The sequence below is a fragment of the Macaca mulatta genome, chromosome X, assembly GCF_049350105.2.
Source record: "Macaca mulatta isolate MMU2019108-1 chromosome X, T2T-MMU8v2.0, whole genome shotgun sequence".
In the NCBI taxonomy this organism is placed as follows: domain Eukaryota; kingdom Metazoa; phylum Chordata; class Mammalia; order Primates; family Cercopithecidae; genus Macaca; species Macaca mulatta.
In genome coordinates, this window is record NC_133426.1 from 19195445 (window position 1) to 19216072 (window position 20628).

The 20628-nt window shown below is 42.8% G+C and overlaps 1 protein-coding gene across 1 annotated transcript in view; it reads right to left on the bottom strand.

Moving 5' to 3' along the window:
* Positions 1 to 20628, bottom strand: part of MAP3K15 (mitogen-activated protein kinase kinase kinase 15) — a 149654-nt gene that overhangs the window by 98018 nt on the left and 31008 nt on the right. Inside the window, exon 4 of the mRNA XM_015127037.3 lies at positions 3578 to 3771. Within this exon, the coding sequence (XP_014982523.2) occupies positions 3578 to 3771 (194 nt within the window). The remainder of the gene's footprint in view (positions 1 to 3577; positions 3772 to 20628) is intronic.

Sequence of the window (20628 nt, forward strand, 5' to 3'; positions counted from 1 at the left end):
AGCAAACAGGAGATACTTTCTACTTATTCACATTTTATAGACCGATAAATGACAAATAAAAATCAGTTCACTCAACCTTGAAGATATTTCCAAAGGTGACTCCCATCTGTACTCAGATAACACACAGAACATGCTGCCAACCAAGCCCACTGTCTCTGGCATTTTCAAACATATAGAGGGCGAGAAGCTACCTTCCTTATGTATGTATTTTGCCCACTAGTAACAAAGCCAAACGGAGCTCCAAAACCCAGGACACATACATGAGAATGCTTTTCAAATGAATTTCTCTATCAGGTGTCTCTCGTTAGTAGTCATGAAGCCTTCCCCAATTGAGGTGAGGGCTGGAAACTGGTGTTATGTCCCTGAGCAATACAAGATGGGACACACAGAGGTCATGCCCGGAAACTTATGGACAGCCTTGCTCTCCTCATCATATTGAATGGCCAGAATGTTTTCCTTTTTTTTTTTTTTTTTTTTTTTGAGACAGAGTCTCCCTCTGTTGCCCAGGCTGGAGTGCAGTGGCGCAATTTCAGCTCACTGTAACCTCCTCCTCCCTGGTTCAAGCAATTCTCCTGCCTCAGCCTCCCAAGTAGCTGGGATTAAAGGCATGTGCCACCATGCCCGGCTAATTTTTGTATTTTTAGTAGAGACAGGGTTTCACCATGTTGGCCAGGCTGTTCTCAAACTCCTGGACTCAAGTGATCCACCTGCCTCGGCCTCCCAAAGTGCTGGGATTACAGGCGTGAGCCACCGTGACTGGCCCGGAGAATGGCTTTCTAATGGAAAACACAAAACTTCCTTCAGGTGAGCACCTAGATAAGCACGAGGAAGCTTAAAAACACTTAAAGCAGTTAAATTCACACTGGAATATCACCATACTCTCTTGAAGGGCCAATGCTATTATCTTGTATTTGGTTTAAAACCTTGAAAAATGACCTAATTTGGTATACACAGGATGAGTTACAACAACCATAGATTGATTTAAAATATCTTGTCTATTTTTTATAGGAATTTTTAAGTGGAGGTGGGACACTGCCAAACAGTAATACTGTCGCCCCATTAAGAAGTTGAAATGGGGCCAGGCATAGTGGCTCACGCCTATAACCTCAGCACTTTTGGAGGCCAAGGCAGGAGGATCACCTGAGCTTAGGAGTTCAAGACCAGCCTGGCCAATGTGGCGAAACCCCGTCTCAACTAAAAACACAAAAACTAGCTGGGCATGATGGTGGTGGGCACCTGTAATCCCAGCTGCTTGGGAGGCCGAGGCAGGAGAATCGCTTGAACCCGGGAGGCGGAGGTTGCAGTGAACCGAGATCGCACGGCTGCACTCCAGCCTAGGCAACAGAGTGAGACTCGGTCTAAAAAAAAAAAACAAAACAAAAACCACACACACACACACACAAAACGAAGCTGAAATCGTCTAACTGCAGAGTGTAAAATTAGGCTGTCCATTAAAAAGAGAGTAAGCTAAATTTAATAATAGTCTTCAGAGAGAGAAACACAACATGAGATAGGATAAGAACAAATGCCTACTTTCAATAATTACAAAACAATGCCAAATATGTATATGTACAGTACATAACCTGGTCCAACGCTCACAAGAGGACTCCGTTAACATTTAAAGAATGAAGTGACGCACACAGCAGGGGTTCTGATAGAAAAATATCAATGCACTGCTTTAGTTTTCTATTTCCTTATTTGTCAATTGCCATCATCCCAATGATGCACAAAATTAGCAGATTCTGCCAGTGTTTAAAATTCTGTCACTAATTGAATGAGTCATTAAGTTGGATGCCAGCCATTGCCCATTTGGTGGACTATAAAGGCATTGAAACTATTAAAGTGTTATCAGGTTAGCCTGATAAGTAAAAAGTTATACTTCAGCCTTATTTTTCAAGGGTAATTCTGAAAAATAATTTTAATAAACTAAGAAACCTAAGAAGAACAGTACCTTGTAGGTAAATTAAACACTGGTTTGAGGATGGCTTGAGGATATCAGATATGTAATAAGCATGCAGCCATTTCTGCCTCTGTAATCAAGGAAGATATTGCTGATCAATGAGAACTTGGAAATGGCTTCCAAGCCATTCTAGCACAGGTCTCAAAATAGATTTTATAAATCTATCAGAGCTGGCACTTGAGCTAAAAACTTCCTTTCCATCTGTGTTATAGATGTTTTAAACTATAAGCACCACTTCCCCTCTTACTAACTGTTGCCAGACACTGCCAGTTCATAGGGTAGAATCCACCAATAGGTATTTCAAGCCCTTTGAAATTAAATGAAATCACAAGAGTTGTTTGCCTACTGATACATACACACACTGAATGAGAATCAAACTTGAATCCATGTCTTGCAAAGACCTAAATCATCTGGCAGATCTAGCCAGTCTACCTCCTTGTCAGACCTGAAAATATGGTATTGGGAGAGCTTTCCATAAAACTTCACTAAAGTGTTTATTTTGCAATCAGACACTAGTTAGCAAGGAACAACTGCATGAGGTTTTCCAGGAATGTGCCACAAAATGTCCCCCATTTGCTCTCTATGTTGGCATGCGGTCACACATATTTAGGTTTCCAATCTCCCTTTCCATTAAAGTCTGTAGAAGAAGGTCTGCATCCAGAGAAGAGGTGATGGGATAGAAAAGGACACCATTAAGAAGTGTCCTTGTCTACATACCAATACTACAATAGAACACTCCGCAGTTCAGGGTGCCACTATTTGAGCCACAGTGTGACAGGAGGTCCTCTACATTTCATTTCAGGTCAGCTCTGCCAGTGTTTGGGATTTTCATTTGTTTTGGAAGGACAAATCCTTCTCCTTGTGACACAACTTACGGGAATAAATCCTTTAAATTGGCCGCAAGCAAAATAACTGGATCCTTTGGTTAAGAAGAAGAATTTTTCTGTCTTTTACTTTCACAATAAGAACATCTGAAGGTATGGTTTCTTGAGCATTGAGGCTCCAATAGGTGAGCTGACTATTTCAGTGCTACACAGGTAGGAATCACCTAAGCCAAGATTCCAATCTAAACCTATTCACTTCTGCATATTTCACCTCACCCAACCTAAATCTAAAGACAACACAGCACAGTACACCCTGAGGATAGCTGCTGCTCCACTCAACGCACAAAGGCTTATTAAAGCACGAGAGCATAAGGTCAGAATGACCTTGCTGAGATATTTGAAGAGCCTCAACAGCCATGGGAGTGTAAAACCATGCTCAGAAATCATCTTGAAACACAGGATCTCAGAGCTGAAAGAGATCATTTAAAAAAACATCACTGACAACTTCCTATAAGTTGTCTTATCTAGAAGAGCGAGAACAGTCAGAGAGAAGAAAAGTTACATGTCAAGATCAAACAGGAAGTCAGGGCCAGACACAGGCTCAATCCTGACCTCTTAATTCCAGTTCTATTCTCTTTTGGCTTCATTTCAGTGGCCCAGCTAAGTGAGCCAGTAAGGTACAATAGTGGGTTCTCCAGCAACTCTGGTCTCCGTGAAGGTGTACCACTTCCCTGAAAGTGAGGGGGAAATCTTGATGAGTCTCCAGGGGTTACTGGTGGCAGATGGGAATTACCATGAGGTCACGTGGATGTCCTTAAGGAGGCTAATGAACCTGTCCACCAAAGGCACGCACAGCGGGCCCAGGATGTTGTCCCAGTTGGGCTGCATGTACTCGGAGGCTCGTCTCTGGGCATCACTCTCGCAGCAAAAATAATCAGCACACGGTGTCACGATGTATGGGATGAAATAATAATTTCCACTGGATGCCTGGAAAAAAGAAACAAAGATGTTCCAGAAAGTAACTGATGTGGAAGTGTAGGCTCTGGGCAGGTGGGGCCTGGTGGGACAGGCACGGAGAAAATACCTGAGGACGAAAACAATTCGTGCAATACGACTATGGATCTATTAGGCACAAAACAGGAAACCACTTGATTTCAAAAGCTCTACCGCATAGATGTATGACAAAATTTGGTTTCAAATACTGATCTGTATGTATCTCTGAACTTCATTGGCAGAAATTTTAGGGTTTTAAATCTCAGAAATCACATTGTTTCATTATACATACCCAAAACCAGAGGGAACTTGAACCTCCTGATAAGCAAGGATTACAATGTGGCATATTGTTTTTCTTTCAGCATAGATGAAAAAGGCATATCATTTGATCATTTAACTATAGGTGAACTATTATAAACTTTGTGGAATAAAAATTTCTCTGTAGGAAGCATATATTCATTAATATAATGAGTCTCAGATCTTTTCTGCTTTTTGAGACAGGGTCTTACACTGTCACCCAGACTGGAGTGCAGTGACGCAAACATGGCTCACTGCAGCCTCAACCTCCCAGGCTCAAGCAATCCTCCCACCTCAGCCTCCATAGTAGCTGGGACTACAAGTGTGTGCCACCATGCTCAGCTAATATTTCCATTATTTTGTAGAGATTGGGGTTTTGCCATGTTGCCCAGGCTGGTCTCAAACTCCTGGGCTCAAACAATCTGCCCACCTCAGCCTCCCAAAGTGCTGGGATTATAGGCTTGAGCCACCATATCTGGCCTAAATTTCATATTTTTACATGTCCTGAAATCATCATCTTATTTTGATATTTTCCAACCATTAAAACATGTAAAAAACCATTCTTAGCTCCCAGGACATACAAAAACAGGTGACGAGTCAACGTTGTCTTAGACAAAGCTTCTGATATTCTATTATCCCTGAAAATAGGGTTGGTTTTCTGAGAATACTTACATTCTGCTGCAATGCAGCAACTGGAGACCATCCTTGTGGGTACCAGCTATTGGCATTAAGCCTGTCAAAACACAAATACTGGCCAGGCATGGTGGCTCACGCCTGTAATCCCAGCACTTTGGAAGGCAGAGGCGGGTGGATCATTTGAGGTCAGGAGTTTGAGACCAGCCTGGCCAACATGGTGAAACCCCATCTCTACTTAAAAAAAAAAAAAAAAAAAATTAGCCAGGTGTGGTAGTACATGCCTGTAATCCCAGCTACTCAGGAGGCTGAGGCAGGAGAATCACTTGAACCCAGGAGGCAGAGGCTGCACTGAGCCGAGATTGCACCACTGCCCTCCAGCCTGGGTGACATAGCGAGACTACATCTTAAAACAAACAAACAAACAAACAAACAAAAATACCAGTGTTGTAAGTAGAAAGGGTAAAAATTCAGGGGGGTATGTGTGTGTGATAAGTGGGGTAGCAGGCTCCTATCTACTTCTTCACAACCACTAGGAATTGCCTACCCCACAGGAACAAAGACCCTTTGCTCCCTATGGTACTTTTTTTTTTTCTGAGACAAGGTCTTGCTCTGTCACCCAGGCTGCAGTGCAGTGGTGCAATCACAGCTCATTGCAGTCTCAAACTCCTGGGCTCAAGCTATCCTCCTGCCTCAGCCTCCCAAAGGGTTGGAATTACAGGTGTGAGCCACTGCACCTGGCCTTCTAATACTTTCAAGTTCTTAAAGAGACTCAAATCACTCAGCATTAAGGTTTTGGTAAATTAGAGATAAATTTCTCCCTCATCCATGCCAAGAAAGCCACGTTCCTAGACTAAATTAAATGATATTTATATATTCAAAAGTTAAACTTTCTTTCTTTCACCTTGATATGGTTAGGCTTTGTGTACCTACCCAAATCTCATCTTGAATTGTAATCCCCGTAATCCCCATGTGTCAAGATAGAAACCAGGTGGAGGCAACTGGATCATCATGGGCGGTTTCCCCCATGCTGTTCTAGTGATAGTGAGTGAGTTCTCAGGAGATCGGATGGTTTTATAAGGGGCTCTTCCCCCTTTGCTAGGCACTTCTCCTACCTGCCGCCTTGTGAAGAAGGTATCTTGCTCCCGCTCCCACTTCTGCCATGATTGTAAGTTTCCTGAGGCCTCCCCAGCCATGCTGAACTGTGAGTCAATTTAACCTGTTTCCTTTACAAATTACCCAGTCTTGGACAGTTCTTTATAGCAATATGAAAACAGACTAATACACACTTGAAATTGCTTGAGTTTATGGTCAAAGACTTCCTAGTTCAGAGGGAGAAAAGGGCTGTGTGGATCAATGAGGTCTAGAAGGAAAAATACCTTTGAAGAAACGCAGTTTGTTATTTTCAAAAAGTTAAAGCTGGACTGGAAGTGTAAGGAGCTTCCCAGGTCCCATCCCCAGAAAGACAACCATAACTGATGAAAATTCTTTTCAAACAGCCATTTAAAGCAAGCTTGTCCAACCGTGGCCCACGGACCACATATGGCCCAGGATAACTTTGAATGTGGCCCAACACAAATTTGTAAACTTTCTTAAAACATTTTGAGATTTACACACAAACTTTTTTTTTTTAATAGCTCATCAGCTATTGTTAGTGTATTTTACATGTGGCCCAAACAATTCTTCTTCCTCCAATGTGGCCCAGCAAAGCCAAAAGATTGAACACCCCTGATTTAAAGTCTCTACAAGTTGTCCTGAGGGCATGTAGCAAATGGAAAAACGTTTTATTCAAGAAAATCTAAATCTTGGTAGTAACAGTAAGATTCTGCAGCATTCGGGCCATAAACTGCTCCCCCATCCCCATACCCAGCCCAGAGTGACTGAAGTTCTATTCTAAGTAGGTGTGGCCAAGACAAAAGGGCTCCCTCTTGTCCCTGGTCCAGAGTCACTGTTTCTCCTTAGGAAGACCAGGCCACCAGCATTCTTATCCCTCACAGCCTGATATTGTAGAAGTTCTATTCCAGGCAAGTGTGGTCAAGATGACCAGGGCTCCCTTGCTTTACCCAGCCTACACCTGCAGGGTGGAAGCTCTACCCTAGGCAAAACAGGCCAAGAGACTGGGTGCAGTGGCTCACGCCTGTAATCCCAGCACTTGGGAGGCCGAGGTGGGTGGATCACGAGGTCAGAAGTTCGAGACCAGCCTGGTCAACATGGTGAAACCCCCTCTCTACTAAAAATACAAAAATTAGCCAGGCATGGTGGCGGGCACCTGTAATCCCAGCTACTTGGGAGGTTGAGGCAGGAAAATTGCTTAAAACTGGGAGGCAGAGGTTGCAGTGAGCCGAGATCACACCACTGCACTCCAGCCTGGGCAACAGAGCAAGACTCCATCTCAAAACAAAACAAAACAAAAACAAAGAAACAAACTAAAAACAGGCCAAGAATGCTGAAACTTGATTGTCCCTGCCCCAGCTCTCTCACAGAATGAAGGTTCCATGACAAGAGAGGCAAGCTGAGAAGACCAGAGGCTCTTGCCCCTACCCAGCACCCCACTCAGAGCAGGGTGTCACCCCAAGAGAAGCAGACTACTGTTTCCACTGCCATCTCCACAGCAGTGGTGCAGAGCTCTGCCCAGGGAAAAGGCAGGCTGTAAGAACTGCAGCTCTTCACAAGGAGAGCGACTTCATGCGGAATATGCCATGGGGAAGTTCAAGCTCATGAGTGCTGTACAAAACATCATGGAGATTTTGGCGGCTGACAATCAAGAGAAGGCTGGTAGCTCTATGACAGGAAAAAGTAAAGGGTAGACCACCTAGAAGTTTAACAGAGAACTGGGAAAGAGACAGCTAAGAGGAACCTTCCTGACATCAGAGCAAGCCTCAGGGATTAGATTTAAGGACTATTCCTGCAAAACTTTAATTGTATCAAACTGTGGAACAATTATGCCTCAAGGTATTGTCAAAAACAACAGAACAATCAGCTAAGGAGGGAGACTAACAACTGAGTGTAATACCAGTTGTATAAGACCAATACAGAAGATTAGTCAGAAACTTAACAGGGAGATCAGGGAAACAGAAAAAGAGAGTCTAGCTGCAACTACTGTCATTCCTGGTGAGGATACAAGAGTCAGAGTAACTGTGCACACACACACAAGAGTGTGCCCTTTAAGAAGTGACATTAGAGGCTGCACATTGCAGAAAAATAGACTTCACTGATCTAGTCAAGTCATGAAACAAATAAACAAGTAAACAACAAAAAGAACATGCCCCAGAGGCAGAAGGCAGAAAGATCAGTATCTGAAGTTTCTACAATATCTCATCTGAAATGTCCAGTTTTCAACAAAAAACACAAAACATGCAGAGACAGGACAGTGTGATCCACATATGGGAAAAACAGTAGGCAATGCTAACTGCCTTTGAAAGGACCCAGATATTAAATGTAGCAGACAATGACTTGAAAGCAGATATTACAAATATGTTCGAACAACTAAGGTAAACCATACTTAAATAATTAAAGGAAGGTATTATGACAGTATCTCAAATACAGAAGATAAAGAAAAATTACAAAAAATGGGGGAGGGGGGGGTAAGAATTCTGAAGTTGAAAAGTACAACAGCCAAAATGAAAAATTCACTCAAGAGGCTCAACAGGCAATTTGAGTGGTAGAAGAAATTATCAGCAAACTTGAAGACAGATCAATAGAGATATGCAATCTGAAGAACAGAGAGAAAAAGAAAAAAATGAACAAAGTCCTAAAGGAACACAGGACAGCATTAAGTACACCAACATATGTGACACCTAATAGGAGTCCCAGAAGAAGAGGAGAGAAAGGAGCAGAAAAATACTCGAAGAAATAATTGCTGAAAAGTTCCCAAATATGATTTTTTTTTTGAGACAGAGTTTCATTCTTGTTGCCCAGGTTGGAGTGCAATGGCATGATCTTGGCTCACCACAACCTCCGTCTACCAGGTTCAAGTGATTCTCCTGCCTCAGCCTCCTGCATAGCTGGGATTACAGGCATGCACCACCACACCAGCTAATTTTGTATTTTTAGTAGAGACAGGTTTTCTCCATGTTGGTGAGGCTGGTCTTGAACTCCCGACCTCAGGTGATCCACCCACCTCGGTCTCCCAAATGCTGGAATTACAGGCATGAGCCACCGTGCCCGGCCCCAAATATGATTTTTTTAAAAAATTAAATCTACATATTCAAGAAGTCAAATGAACTCCAAGTGGGATAAAGGCAAAGAGGTCCACACCCAGACATGTCACAGTTAAAATTTTGAAAGATAAAGAGCGAAAATCCCGAAAGCAGCAAGGGGAAAATGTTTTGTCATATACGAGAAAATTCCAATCAGATTAATGTGACTTTTCATCAGAAACAATGAAGGCCATGGGATGACATATTCAAAGTGCTGAAAGAAAAAAAAAAGTCAACCAAGAATTTTATATCCACTAAAACTATCTTTCAAAAATGAAGATTAAATATGAACATTTTCAGATAAACAAAAACTGAGATAATGCTAGCAGACCCATCTTATAAAAATACTAAAGGAATTTCTTCAGGCTGAAAGCAAATGACACCAGACAGTAATTCAAATTCACATGATAAAAAACAAAGAATACCAGTAAAGGTAGTTATGTATACAATCATAAAAGATAGGATAATTGCAAATTTCCTCTCCTTAACTGGTTTAAAAAGCAGCTGCAGAAAATTATGTATATAATCATGTGTTGTGGTTTATACAGATGTAATATATTTGAAAATAACAACAAAAGGATACTGGTAGGAACGGAACAAGGCTATATTGGAATAAAGAAATGACACCAAACGGTAGCTTGAATCCACAGGAACAAATGAAAAGTACCAGAAATGGTAAATAAAAAGGTTAATATAACTCTCTCTCTCCCCTACCTACATTCTCTTTTCTGTTTCGTTAAAAGACATAATACAAAAATACTTATAAACATTACAATTAAATAACCCTGAGCTTCTGTAACAGGTCGGTAAATTGAAGGTACAAGAATCTAATCTATTTGTAAAGAATTGTTATATGTCTTATAACTGTCTCCAAAACAAACATTTCTGCTGAAATCTTGACGTTATTCCCTTAGCAAACCTAGTCTTCCCAAATACTACAAAAGTAAACTTTGCCCCAGAGTTCTGATCAAATCCTAAATAATGAGGTGTGAAAAACTGGATTTTGACAAACGTGATATGTGCCATCACAAGTTCTTTGGTGAAAAAGAAATACTGTTCAAGAAGGCAGAGCAGTAGCAGCAGAGACTGATGAAGTCTACCCCCCAGTTAGCAGAGAATCTGATTCACAGAGCAAATGTTTAGTCCTAGTTAGAGAAAAATAAGGAGAAAGAAAAGAAATGCATGAACTCTGAAACCAGTTGAATGAGTTTAATGAACAGGACTGAGGAGACAGCAGGAATCTGGAGACTTGGGAAGGTAAAAATACTTCCCTTGAGAAAGTCTTCCAGAAAGTTTAAGAAATCTGACAGAAATTGGGATTAACGACTACATTTTAAAAAGGAATTAATAGACTTCCAAATGAAAGCATAAGATCTTAAGTACAGTACTTTTGTTCTAGACCTAAACATCTTCAAGTGATAGAACACATTCAGACTCTTGTTGGTCAAGAGACCAGAAATTAAAAATAAAAACAACGATTAACATAACACATGCTCAATAGCAAACTAGGATCAGCTATTTGTAGCTGTTACATTTATAAGTGGAAACATCTCAAGAATCCAGCTCATTAAAACATTTAACAAAGGCAGTTTAGTTCCCTACATAAAGAGGTATTTGAACCAGTATGCTAACCACATTAATATGTAAACTCTTATTCTAAACACTCTCCAAATATTTCCAAAAGGGTGGTTCTGATATAGTAAGTGAGGTCAGAGGCCCAAGGAAAAGTCACTCGTCTCTGACAGTGTGGGGATAGGAAGCAGAAGAATTTTTCCTCTAAAGGTTTTGGTTCCTGACCTAGCAATTGGCATTTCCAGAACTACTACCATCTACAAATATCACCACCATGAAAAGACTGTCCTATGTCATCACTCAGATTAAATAATAGGTGCTTTTAATAAGCACTCATTACAAAAGCTTAATTATATAGTCTTAAGTGTCATAATTTTAAATGCCTGCCTAATACCTGTATTTACCATCTGGTAACTATATATAGGATACTTAACCATTCTTCTATTGCCTAACTTTCAGTTTGTTTTGAAATTTCCTTACTGTAAGCGTCACTGAGATGAACATCTTTGCATATGGCATCTTTGTACTGTGGTCTTTTCCCAAGGATATCTTCCCAGGAGTAAAATTACTAGAACAAATTTAAGGTTATTAATATATGTTGACCAAACTGTTGTCAGAAAGGATGGAGCAATGTACACTCCCACCCACAGTGCATAAGGACATGGTAATTTATTCATCCTTTCAGCAGAACTGGATAGTGTTGTTTTTCACATTTGTGAAGTGTGGTGAACAAGAAATACTTTATCAATATAGAAACAAAGTATCATCTCAACTCAAGCGTAGCAATGTAGTGAAGAATTCAGAGGGCCAAGGATTGAATTCCAGCTCCATCCTATCCCTAAATGGATGACCCTGAAAAATGTACTCACCTATCTAAACCTCAGTTTTCTCATCTTTAAGAGGGAGATAATAATAGTGTCAGCCTCATTAGACAATAGAGGCTTAATCACGGCCATTTTTTTTTTTTTTTTTTTTGCACAAATATTCTCTATGTGCAATAGTTCTAGAAGGGACTAGGAGTTCTAAACCTGAGATCCAGTCATTCTTGCGGGGGCTGGCGGAGGGTGGTCTGTGAACTTGAAAGAGAAAAAAAAAGTTGTGGTCTGTGAACTTTGTCATCATTTGCCCTCAACTGAAACATAACATTTCCCTCACTTAGGAATGTAGGTAACACACCCCAGTAGTAGTAGACTTGAGACTTAAGACTTTGTTGGTAACAGGAGTCACAGACTTTTTCATATCACATTACAGTTCCTGCAGAGATTTCAAAATAACTTTTATACCCATCACTACTCCAAGTATTATGACAGTTTTTAAGATCTGCTGTTTGATCTCAAAGACGTTAGTAAAGAAGCACGTAATTATAATTTTAGAATATTTTGATAACTGTATTTTGATATGAAGGGTCTCCTTTGTAATTCCTTGTATTTAAACACTTTAAAACAGTGATCCCCAACGTTTTTGGTACCAGGGGCTGGTTTCATGGAAGACAATTTTTCCACGGACCAGGTGGGCAGGGGTTGGGGATGGTTTCAGGATGATTCAAATGCATTACATTTATTGTGCACTTTATTTCTATTATTATTACATTGTAATATATAATGAAATAATTATACAACTCACTGTAAAGTAGAATCAATGGGAGCCCTGAGATTGTTTTCCTACAACTAGACGGTCCCATCTGGGAGTGATGGGACACAATGAGAGATCATCAGGCATGAGTTTCTCATAAGGAGCACACAAACGAGATCCCTCACATGTGTAGTTCACAATAGGGTTTGTGCTCCTATGAGAATCTAATGGCGCTGCTCATCAGACAGGAGGTAGCGTTCAGGTGGTAATGCGAGCAATCGGGGAGCAGCTATAAATACAGATGGAGCTTTGCTCGCTCGCTGCTCACCTCCTGCTGTGTGACCCGGTTGGTGGCCCAGGGGTTGAGGACCTCTGTTTAAAACATATTCTGAGAAGGGCCCATAGGCTCCTCCAGACTGGCAAAGGGGTCCTGTGACCCCTAGAAGGCTAAAAACCCCCAATCGTGACTCTTAGATGCTTCACGTAGAACATCCTAACTGCAGGCCTAAAATGTCGGAGTTCCTTCAGTGGGCTGCACATATAAAGCTCTCCATGAATAAACAGTGCAAGGCCCATCTGCAAACAGCTTCCTAGATTCTTCAGGACAGCCCAGGAGGACAGCATGTCAGAGCCTCCACTCAACTGTCCATTGGTTTCAATCACGGCCACTAACTAAGGACACCTAGGATTTGCTCCTCACCTGGCTCCTCTGCAGCTGGAATATTAAAACAAATGAAGCTACGCAATACCTGTGGACTATGTATGCTAATGGCAAACTACTAAAAAATTCCAAGGTTTAATAGATAAAGTAGCCTTGGGGTTGGCTATACTTTCCCTCTTTTCCGCAGGCGCCCCATGCAAGGCATCCAAAGGTCCAAGAAGGCCAAGAAAGATATCCAAGCCAAGGTCCCTCATTACACCAGCACTTATTTTTATTTATGGCTCACAGCAGGTGGCAAAGCTGGTCAACAGCAGCACAGGGTTTATAAATTAATTCTTTGGAGCAAATATGATATGTCTGAATTTGTACCAGCCAACTTCATAATGAGACTTGTGGCTTGACCTTCCAGAAAACATTTCTTATAATGATACAAACATTTAATCAGTCAACAAATAGCCAAGTGAGAAGAGGGAAATAAAGTATCTAAGGCAGATGGAAGGCCACTTAATGCTACACAAGATGAACTGATTCCTGAGCACTTTCAGAAGAATGTGCATCTCAATTGCTGGCACAATGTGGTACTTCGGACCTTATATCTTGTAACACAAGTAGGTCACAAATACTTAGTGAAAACCACAACTGAAAAACCACAGAAGACTGTTCCCAAGAAAATTTAGGGAGCAAATGAACAAATATGGGGCAATAGATTTTTTATATTATTTCATGTGACCAGGTATGACAAAGTTAATTTATTACAGAAGAAAATCCAAGTTGACACAACTCCAAAAAACACAAGCTTTAGGCTCAACAGATATAATTATTTGTCTAGCCAGTTAGATACATACATATATCCATTGTCCAGAAAAATGCAGTGGTTTTCTTTTTAGATCAATGCAAACAGCATTCTACATTAGTCCTTTTCTGGTCATAAGAGGAAAAAAATATTCAAAAACTGTATAACAATTTCAACGGGATAATCAGGATACGGTGCTGCTTAAAAGTAAATGAAGATATCCCTGCTGGAAACGTGCCATGGAGTGCTAACTAAGCTGTTGCGACAGTTGATTTACTTTGTTTACACAACTGAATGGCCATCACAAAGTCACAGGATTATTTCAGAGCTGGCACAAATCTCAAAAGTCACCTCATTAAAATCATCTCATTTAACAGAAGAAGAAACCAAGACCCAGCAGGTTAACCAACCGGCCTACAGATGACCAAGGAGCCAGATAATCTCAGGCCCTACTCCTGTCCTCCCAGGATTCTAGTCATTAACTGTAACTTCTGCTTAATTCTGAAATATCCTGAAATAAAGCTGCACAAACAGCTCAACATAAGTGAGTGAATGGCGAATTCTATGGTCTGTGAATTATGTCTTGATTTAAAGAAAATAGATGGGTGCCATGGATATGAAACACATATCCAGTTGGTAGGTAGAATTAAATATGAATAATTTGGTTCTGACATTGGCCCTGTGAAATCTGACATTACCCCTATGATATTCAAGAGGTGCAGAGAAAAGTTACCCAGCGTACTCCAATTGAAGAGAACACACAGGAGCAAGACCACAGGCAGGAACAACAACATAAAGACAAAAGACTAACAACCCAGGATGAGGGAGAAACAAGAGAACATACACAAATAAAGTAAATATGCAAAGGGGCTGGGCATGGTGGCTCATGCCTGGCACTTTGGGAGGCCAAGGTGGGCAGATCATCTGAGCTCAGGAGTTCGAGACCAGCCTAGCCAACATGGTGAAACCTCGTCTCTACTAAAAATACAAAAATTAGCCGGGCGTGGTGGCACATGCCTATAGTCCCAGCTACTCGGGAGGCTGAGGCAGGAGAATTGCTTGAACCTGGGAGGTGGAGGTTGCAGTGAGCCAAGATCATGCCACTGCACTCCAGCCTGGGCAACAGAGCAAGACTGTTAGAACGAAAAAAAGAAGAAAAGAAGGAGAAAAGAAAAGAAAAGAAAAAGGAATGAAGGAAGAAAAGAAGGAGACGGAGAGAGAAAGAGGGAGGGAGGGATGGGGGGAGGAAGAGAGGGAAGGAAGAGGGGAGGGGGAGGGGGGAGAGAGGGAGGGAGGAGGGGAGGGGGGGAGGGGGAGGGGGGAGAGGGGGAGGGGGAGAGAAGTGGGGGAGAGAGGGAGGGGGAGAGAGGGAGGGGGAGAGAGGGAGGGGGAGAGAGGGAGGGGGAGAGAGGGAGGGGGAGAGAGGGAGGGGGAGAGAGGGAGGGGGAGAGAGGGGGAGAGAGGGGGAGAGAGAGAGGGAGGGAGAGAGAGAGGGAGAAAGGGGGGGGGAGAGAGGGGGAGGGGGAGAGGGAGAGACGGAGAGAGGGAGGGGGAGAGGGGGAGAGAGGGAGAGACGGAGAGAGGGAGGGGGAGAAGGAGAGGGAGAGAGGGAGAGAGGGAGGGGAGAGGGAGGGAGGGGAGAGGGAGGGGGATAAGGAGGGGGAGAAGGAGAGGGAGAGAGAGAGGGAGGGAGGAAGAGGGAGAGAGAGAGGGAGGGAGGAAGAGGGAGAGAGAGAGGGAGGGAGGGAGAGGGAGAGAGAGGGAGGGAGGGAGGGGGAGAAGGAGATGGAGGGAGGGAGGGGGAGAAGGAGATGGAGGGAGGGAGGGGGAGAAGGAGAGGGAGAGAGGGAGGGAAGGAGGGGGAGAAGGAGGGGGAGACAGGGAGAGAGGGAGGGGGAGGAGAGGGAGAGAGGGAGGGAAGGAGGGGGAGAAGGAGAGGGAGAGAGGGAGGGAAGGAGGGGGAGAAGGAGAGGGAGAGGGAGGGAAGGAGGGGGAAGGAGGGGGGAAGGAGGGGGAGACAGGGAGAGAGGGAGGGAGGGGGAGAAGGAGAGGGAGAGAGGGAGGGAGGGGGAGAACGAGAGGGAGAGAGGGGGAGAACGAGAGGGAGAGAGGGGGAGAATGAGAGGGAGAGAGGGGGAGGGAGAGAGAGGGAGGGAGGGGGAAAGGGAGGGAGGGGGAAAGAGAGGGAGGGAGGGGGAAGGGAGGGAGAGAGAAAGAGAGGGAGGGAGGGGAGAGAGAGGGGGAGAGAGAGGGGGAGAGAGAGGGGGAGAGAGAGGGGGAGAGAGAGGGGGAGAGAGAGGGGGAGTGAGAGGAAGAGAGGGAGGGGGAGAGGAAGGGGGAGAGGGGGGAGAGGAAGGGGGAGAGGGGGGAGAGGGGGGAGAGGGAGGGGAGAGAGGGGGGAGAGGGAGGGGGAGAGAGAGGGGGAGAGGGAGGGGGGAGAGGGGAGGGAGAGGGGGAGGGAGAGGGGAGAGAGAGGGAGGGGGGAGAGAGGGGGAGGGGGAGAGAGAGAGAGGGTGGGAAGGAGGAGGAGAGAGGAGGAGAGAGGAGGAGGGAGGGAGGGACAGAGAAAGAACAAACGGAGATTTTTACATAATTCATGTTCTGTGTGTAAAATAAAATTCTCCCTATTATGAGATGTAGCTTTCTTGTTTGAAATTGAGTCTTTGCTAATAAAAGCACTAGAAATCTTGATTTGGAACTCAGAAAATCCAAAGGATACAGAAAAGAGAAAAGAAACTTAATCGTCTTCCTACCAAAGTGTCCCTAAGCAATCCATATCATTTTTGATCATTTTGAGTCCTAAGCCACAGGAAACTGAAGACCTGAGAAAGTCAAGAGGAAAAAACAGGAGAAATTGTTACCCTGACCTCAAGACCTACACATGTTCCTAAGCCAGAGGAAAGACTTCCAGTATTGAAGACAATGTCCCCAATATTGCCAGTGTCTGTTTCTCAAAGAATTTCTAATTTATTTGGATTATAAAGACAACCATTTTAATGGGAACAATGAGTTTCTCTTAAATCTCACTGGCTTTCCAGAAAAAAAAAAAAAATCACCTAAACCAGAGGTCAAGAACCAGATTAATTTTTTAATAACGTGTTTTTTAATAAGGTGTTTTGTTTTGTTTTTTTTAAATAACGTGATCCTAGCTTGGAAATTTAACTCTGCTTTTTAAAAAAACAACTGTGAACTCTGGCTTTAGGACATGACAAATGAAAATAAGGTCCAATGTACTTTTCACAATTCCTTCTGCAAGAGTTGGGTAGAACACCTTGTTTTCTCCCAGTAATTCTCCTGGGGGACAGAGAAGGTGCATATCTCCATGGTGCCTCTCTAGCAAGGCTATGCACAGCTTTCAGGTAATTTACCCACCAATTCAGTGGAAAAAATTATTGCAGTGCCTCTAAGCCTTGGAAATGTATTTCTTAGTCTTGGGGTATACGTGACACACATACGTACACACATTTCTCAAATGAAATAATAATAACGTGGTGGATACTCAGGTATACCACCCAGAACCCCCCCACCCAACTTCAAGGAAGGATGTGTTGTCCCAGTTGTTGGGAGTTCTCTAGGAAGCAGCCCCTTACTGTTAGTCCCTTCTGAACTGCCTCGGTTCCAGAGAGCATCTCATCCAAGCTACCTTCCTAGTGATGAAGGACAAATGGAGGAACATAGAGGCCTGGCCATTTCATCCCAACCCAAGACAACTCAGAAAGGCCATTTCAGCTCCAGACCTTCCTCCCAAGGTGGTCAGCCAAAGCTGTCATTGAGCCTGCATCTCAGCTGCATGTCTCCCTCTGGCCAGTCCCGCTTCATTTACTCCCCTTCTCCAGCAGCCATCCCAAAGGCATCCCTTAATAAACCTCCTGTACCCTAAACTCAGCCTCAGAGTCTGGGAAATCAAGCTGCAAAATAAGATGTAAGTATAAAGGTATGATTATGTACACTAGTGGCAAAGTACTAGGAAGTTCCAAGGTTAAACAGATAAAGTAGCCTTGGGGTTGGCTGTATTTTCTTCACTCTTTTACTTTCATAAAGACTCAGCCTTGATCTGTCACCATATAAACATGTTTTCTAAAGTGATAAACTGCAGAAAGTGGCTAGCTCTGTCATCTCCAAAGCAGCATAAAATAGTATAAGAATTAAAATGGATGAAAATACAGGAAAAACCAGAAGTCATTTGCATAGAACTCTGACCAAAAAGTCGATTACCATTTTCAACTCAATCAAATACTGAAATATGAAGTGAAATGTAGTGTTCTAGATTTTTGTGACAGGAATTTTTTTAAAGTCAATCCTGAAAAGGAAATTAAGAAAACAATTCCATTCACAAGAGTAACCAAAAGAATAAAATGCACAGGAGTAAGTGTAACCAAGAAAGTGAAAGACTTGTACACAGAAAACTACAAAATATTGCTGAAATAAGAGAAAACCTAAATAAATGGAAAGACATCCCACATTCATGGATTAGTAGACTTAAAACTGTTAAGATGTCGGCCGGGCGCGGTGGCTCAAGCCTGTAATCCCAGTACTTTGGGAGGCCGAGGCGGGTGGATCACGAAGTCAGGAGATCGAGACCATCCTGGCTAACATGGTGAAACCCCGTCTCTACTAAAAATACAAAAAACTAGCCGGGCGTGGTGGCGGGCGCCTGTAGTCCCAGCTACTCGGAGGCTGAGGCAGGAGAATGGCGTGAACCCGGGAGGCGGAGCTTGCAGTGAGCCGAGATCGCGCCACTGCACTCCAGCCTGGGTGACACAGCGAGACTCCGTCTCAAAAAAAAAAAAAAAAACAAAACAACAACAACAACAAAAAACTGTTAAGATGTCAATACCAGCCAAGCAATCTACAGATACAATGCAATCCTTATCAATATTGGCTTATAGCTTTTTTTTTTTTGCCCCAGAAACGGAAAAGCTGATCCTCAAATTCATATGGAACTTCAAGGGGCCCCAAATGGCCAAAATAATGTTGAAAAAGAACAAAGTTAGAGGATTCACACTTCCCAATTTCAAAAATTACTATAAAGCTATAGTAATCAAAATAGTGCAGACTGCAGTGAGGTGTGGTTGCACTACCGCACCCCAGCTGGGGTGACAGAGTAAGACCCTGTCTCAAAACAAAACAAAAAACAAAGAAAAATAAATTTTTAAAAAAGGGCTGGGTGCAGGTCAGGCGCGGTGGCTTGTGCCTGTAATTCCAGCACTTCGGGAGGCCAACGCAGGTGGATCACCCGAGGTCAGGAGTTCAAGACCAGCCTGGCCAACACTGCGAAACCCTGTCTCTACTAAAAAAAAAAAAAAATTAGCCGTGCGTGGTAGCGGGCACCTATGATCCCAGCTACTCGTGAGGCTGAGGCAGGAGAACTGCTTGAACCTGGGAGGCAGAGGTTGCAGTGAGCGGAGATCACGCCATTGCGCTCCAGCCTGGGTGACAGAGTGAGACCCTGCCTCAAAAAAAAAAAAAAAAAGTTTTAAACCAGTGTGGTATTAGCATAAGAGTAGATGCATATCAATGGACTATAATTAAGAGTCCAAAAATAAACCCTTACGTATACAGTCAATTGATTTTGATGAGGGTGGCAAGACGATTCAAAGATGACAAGATAGTTTTGTGTGTGTGTGTGTGTGTCTGTGTGTGTGTGTGTGTGTGTGTGTGTGTGTGTTTTAAAGAAACAGTGCGGGGACAACTAGGGATCCAAATGTGAAAGAATGAAGTTGGACATCTACCTCACACCAGACACAAAAATTAACTCAAAATGGATCAGAGACCTAAATGTAAGAGCTAAAACTATAAAACTTTTAAAAGAAAACATAGGAGTCATACTTCATGACCTTGGTTTGGGCTAAGAGTTCACAGATACACCAAAAGCACGATCCATAAAAGAAATAATTGATAAAACCTCTAATAAGGGTCTTGCTTCCAGAATGTATACTCTTACACAGCTTCGTAGTAAGAACACAGCCCAATTTTAAATGGGCAAAAGATCTGAATAGACATTTCACCAAAGTAGACTATGAATGACTAATCAGCACATGAAAAGATGCTCAACGTTATTAGCCACTAGGGAAATGCAAACTAAAAGCACACTCAGGTATCAGTTCATACTAGAACGCCTACAATAAAAAGACAGATGATACCAAGTATTGGCAAGGATGTGAAGATACTGGACCTCTCAGTGCTAGTGGAAATGTAAAATGGTGCAGCCACTTTGGAATTATTTTGACAGTTTCTTAAGAAATTAAAGGTGTATTTACCAGCCAGGCATGGTGGCTCACACCTATAATCCCAGCACTTTGGGAGGCTGAGGCAGGCGGACCACTTGAGCTCAGGAGTTTGAGATCAGCCTGGCCAACATGGTGAAACCCTGTCCCTACTAAAGGAAAAAAAAAAAAAAAAAAAATTAGCTGGTCGTGGTGGCACATGCCTATAGTCCCAGGTACTCGGGAGGCTGAGGCAGGAGAATCACTCAAACCTGGGAGGTGGAGGTTGCAGTGAGCCAAGATCATGCCACTGTACTCCAGCCTGGGCTACAGGGCGAGACTCTGTCAGAAAAGAGAAGAGAAGAGAGAGAGAGAAGAGAGAAAAGAGAAGAAAAGAAAAAAGAGAAAAGAAAAGAAAGGAGACAAATGTGCCCACTTCACTGCTAAATGAAGCTGAATTCAATACATCATCAAGCACAATTTTATCTTTGTTATTATTTTTAATTTTTCCATCTTTCTGGGTAAAAGTACAATTTTAGAAATATCAAATAACTCCTTGAAAAGAGATCTCAAAGCATCTTTGTATTCACATATTCATAAATCATTTCAAACATCTGGCTACATGTTCAGGGTGTGGCATCTAATTCATATCCCTTATTTACAAGACTTCACTGTTCACTAACTGTGACTATGTATGTATGTATTGTATGTATGTGTGTGTGTGTGTGTGTGTGTGCACGCACGCTAAAATCTTTCCAAAATGATCACAAACCCACAATTCCATCAGATTCTCTCTCGGAATCTCTGGGGTCATATGATCCAGGTGTCTGATTCCAGGGTTACCCCAATCCACATGGAGGGGACAATTGAGCAAATTCTCCTTAGAAGCTACCCAAGTTACTTTGACATTGTTTTAAT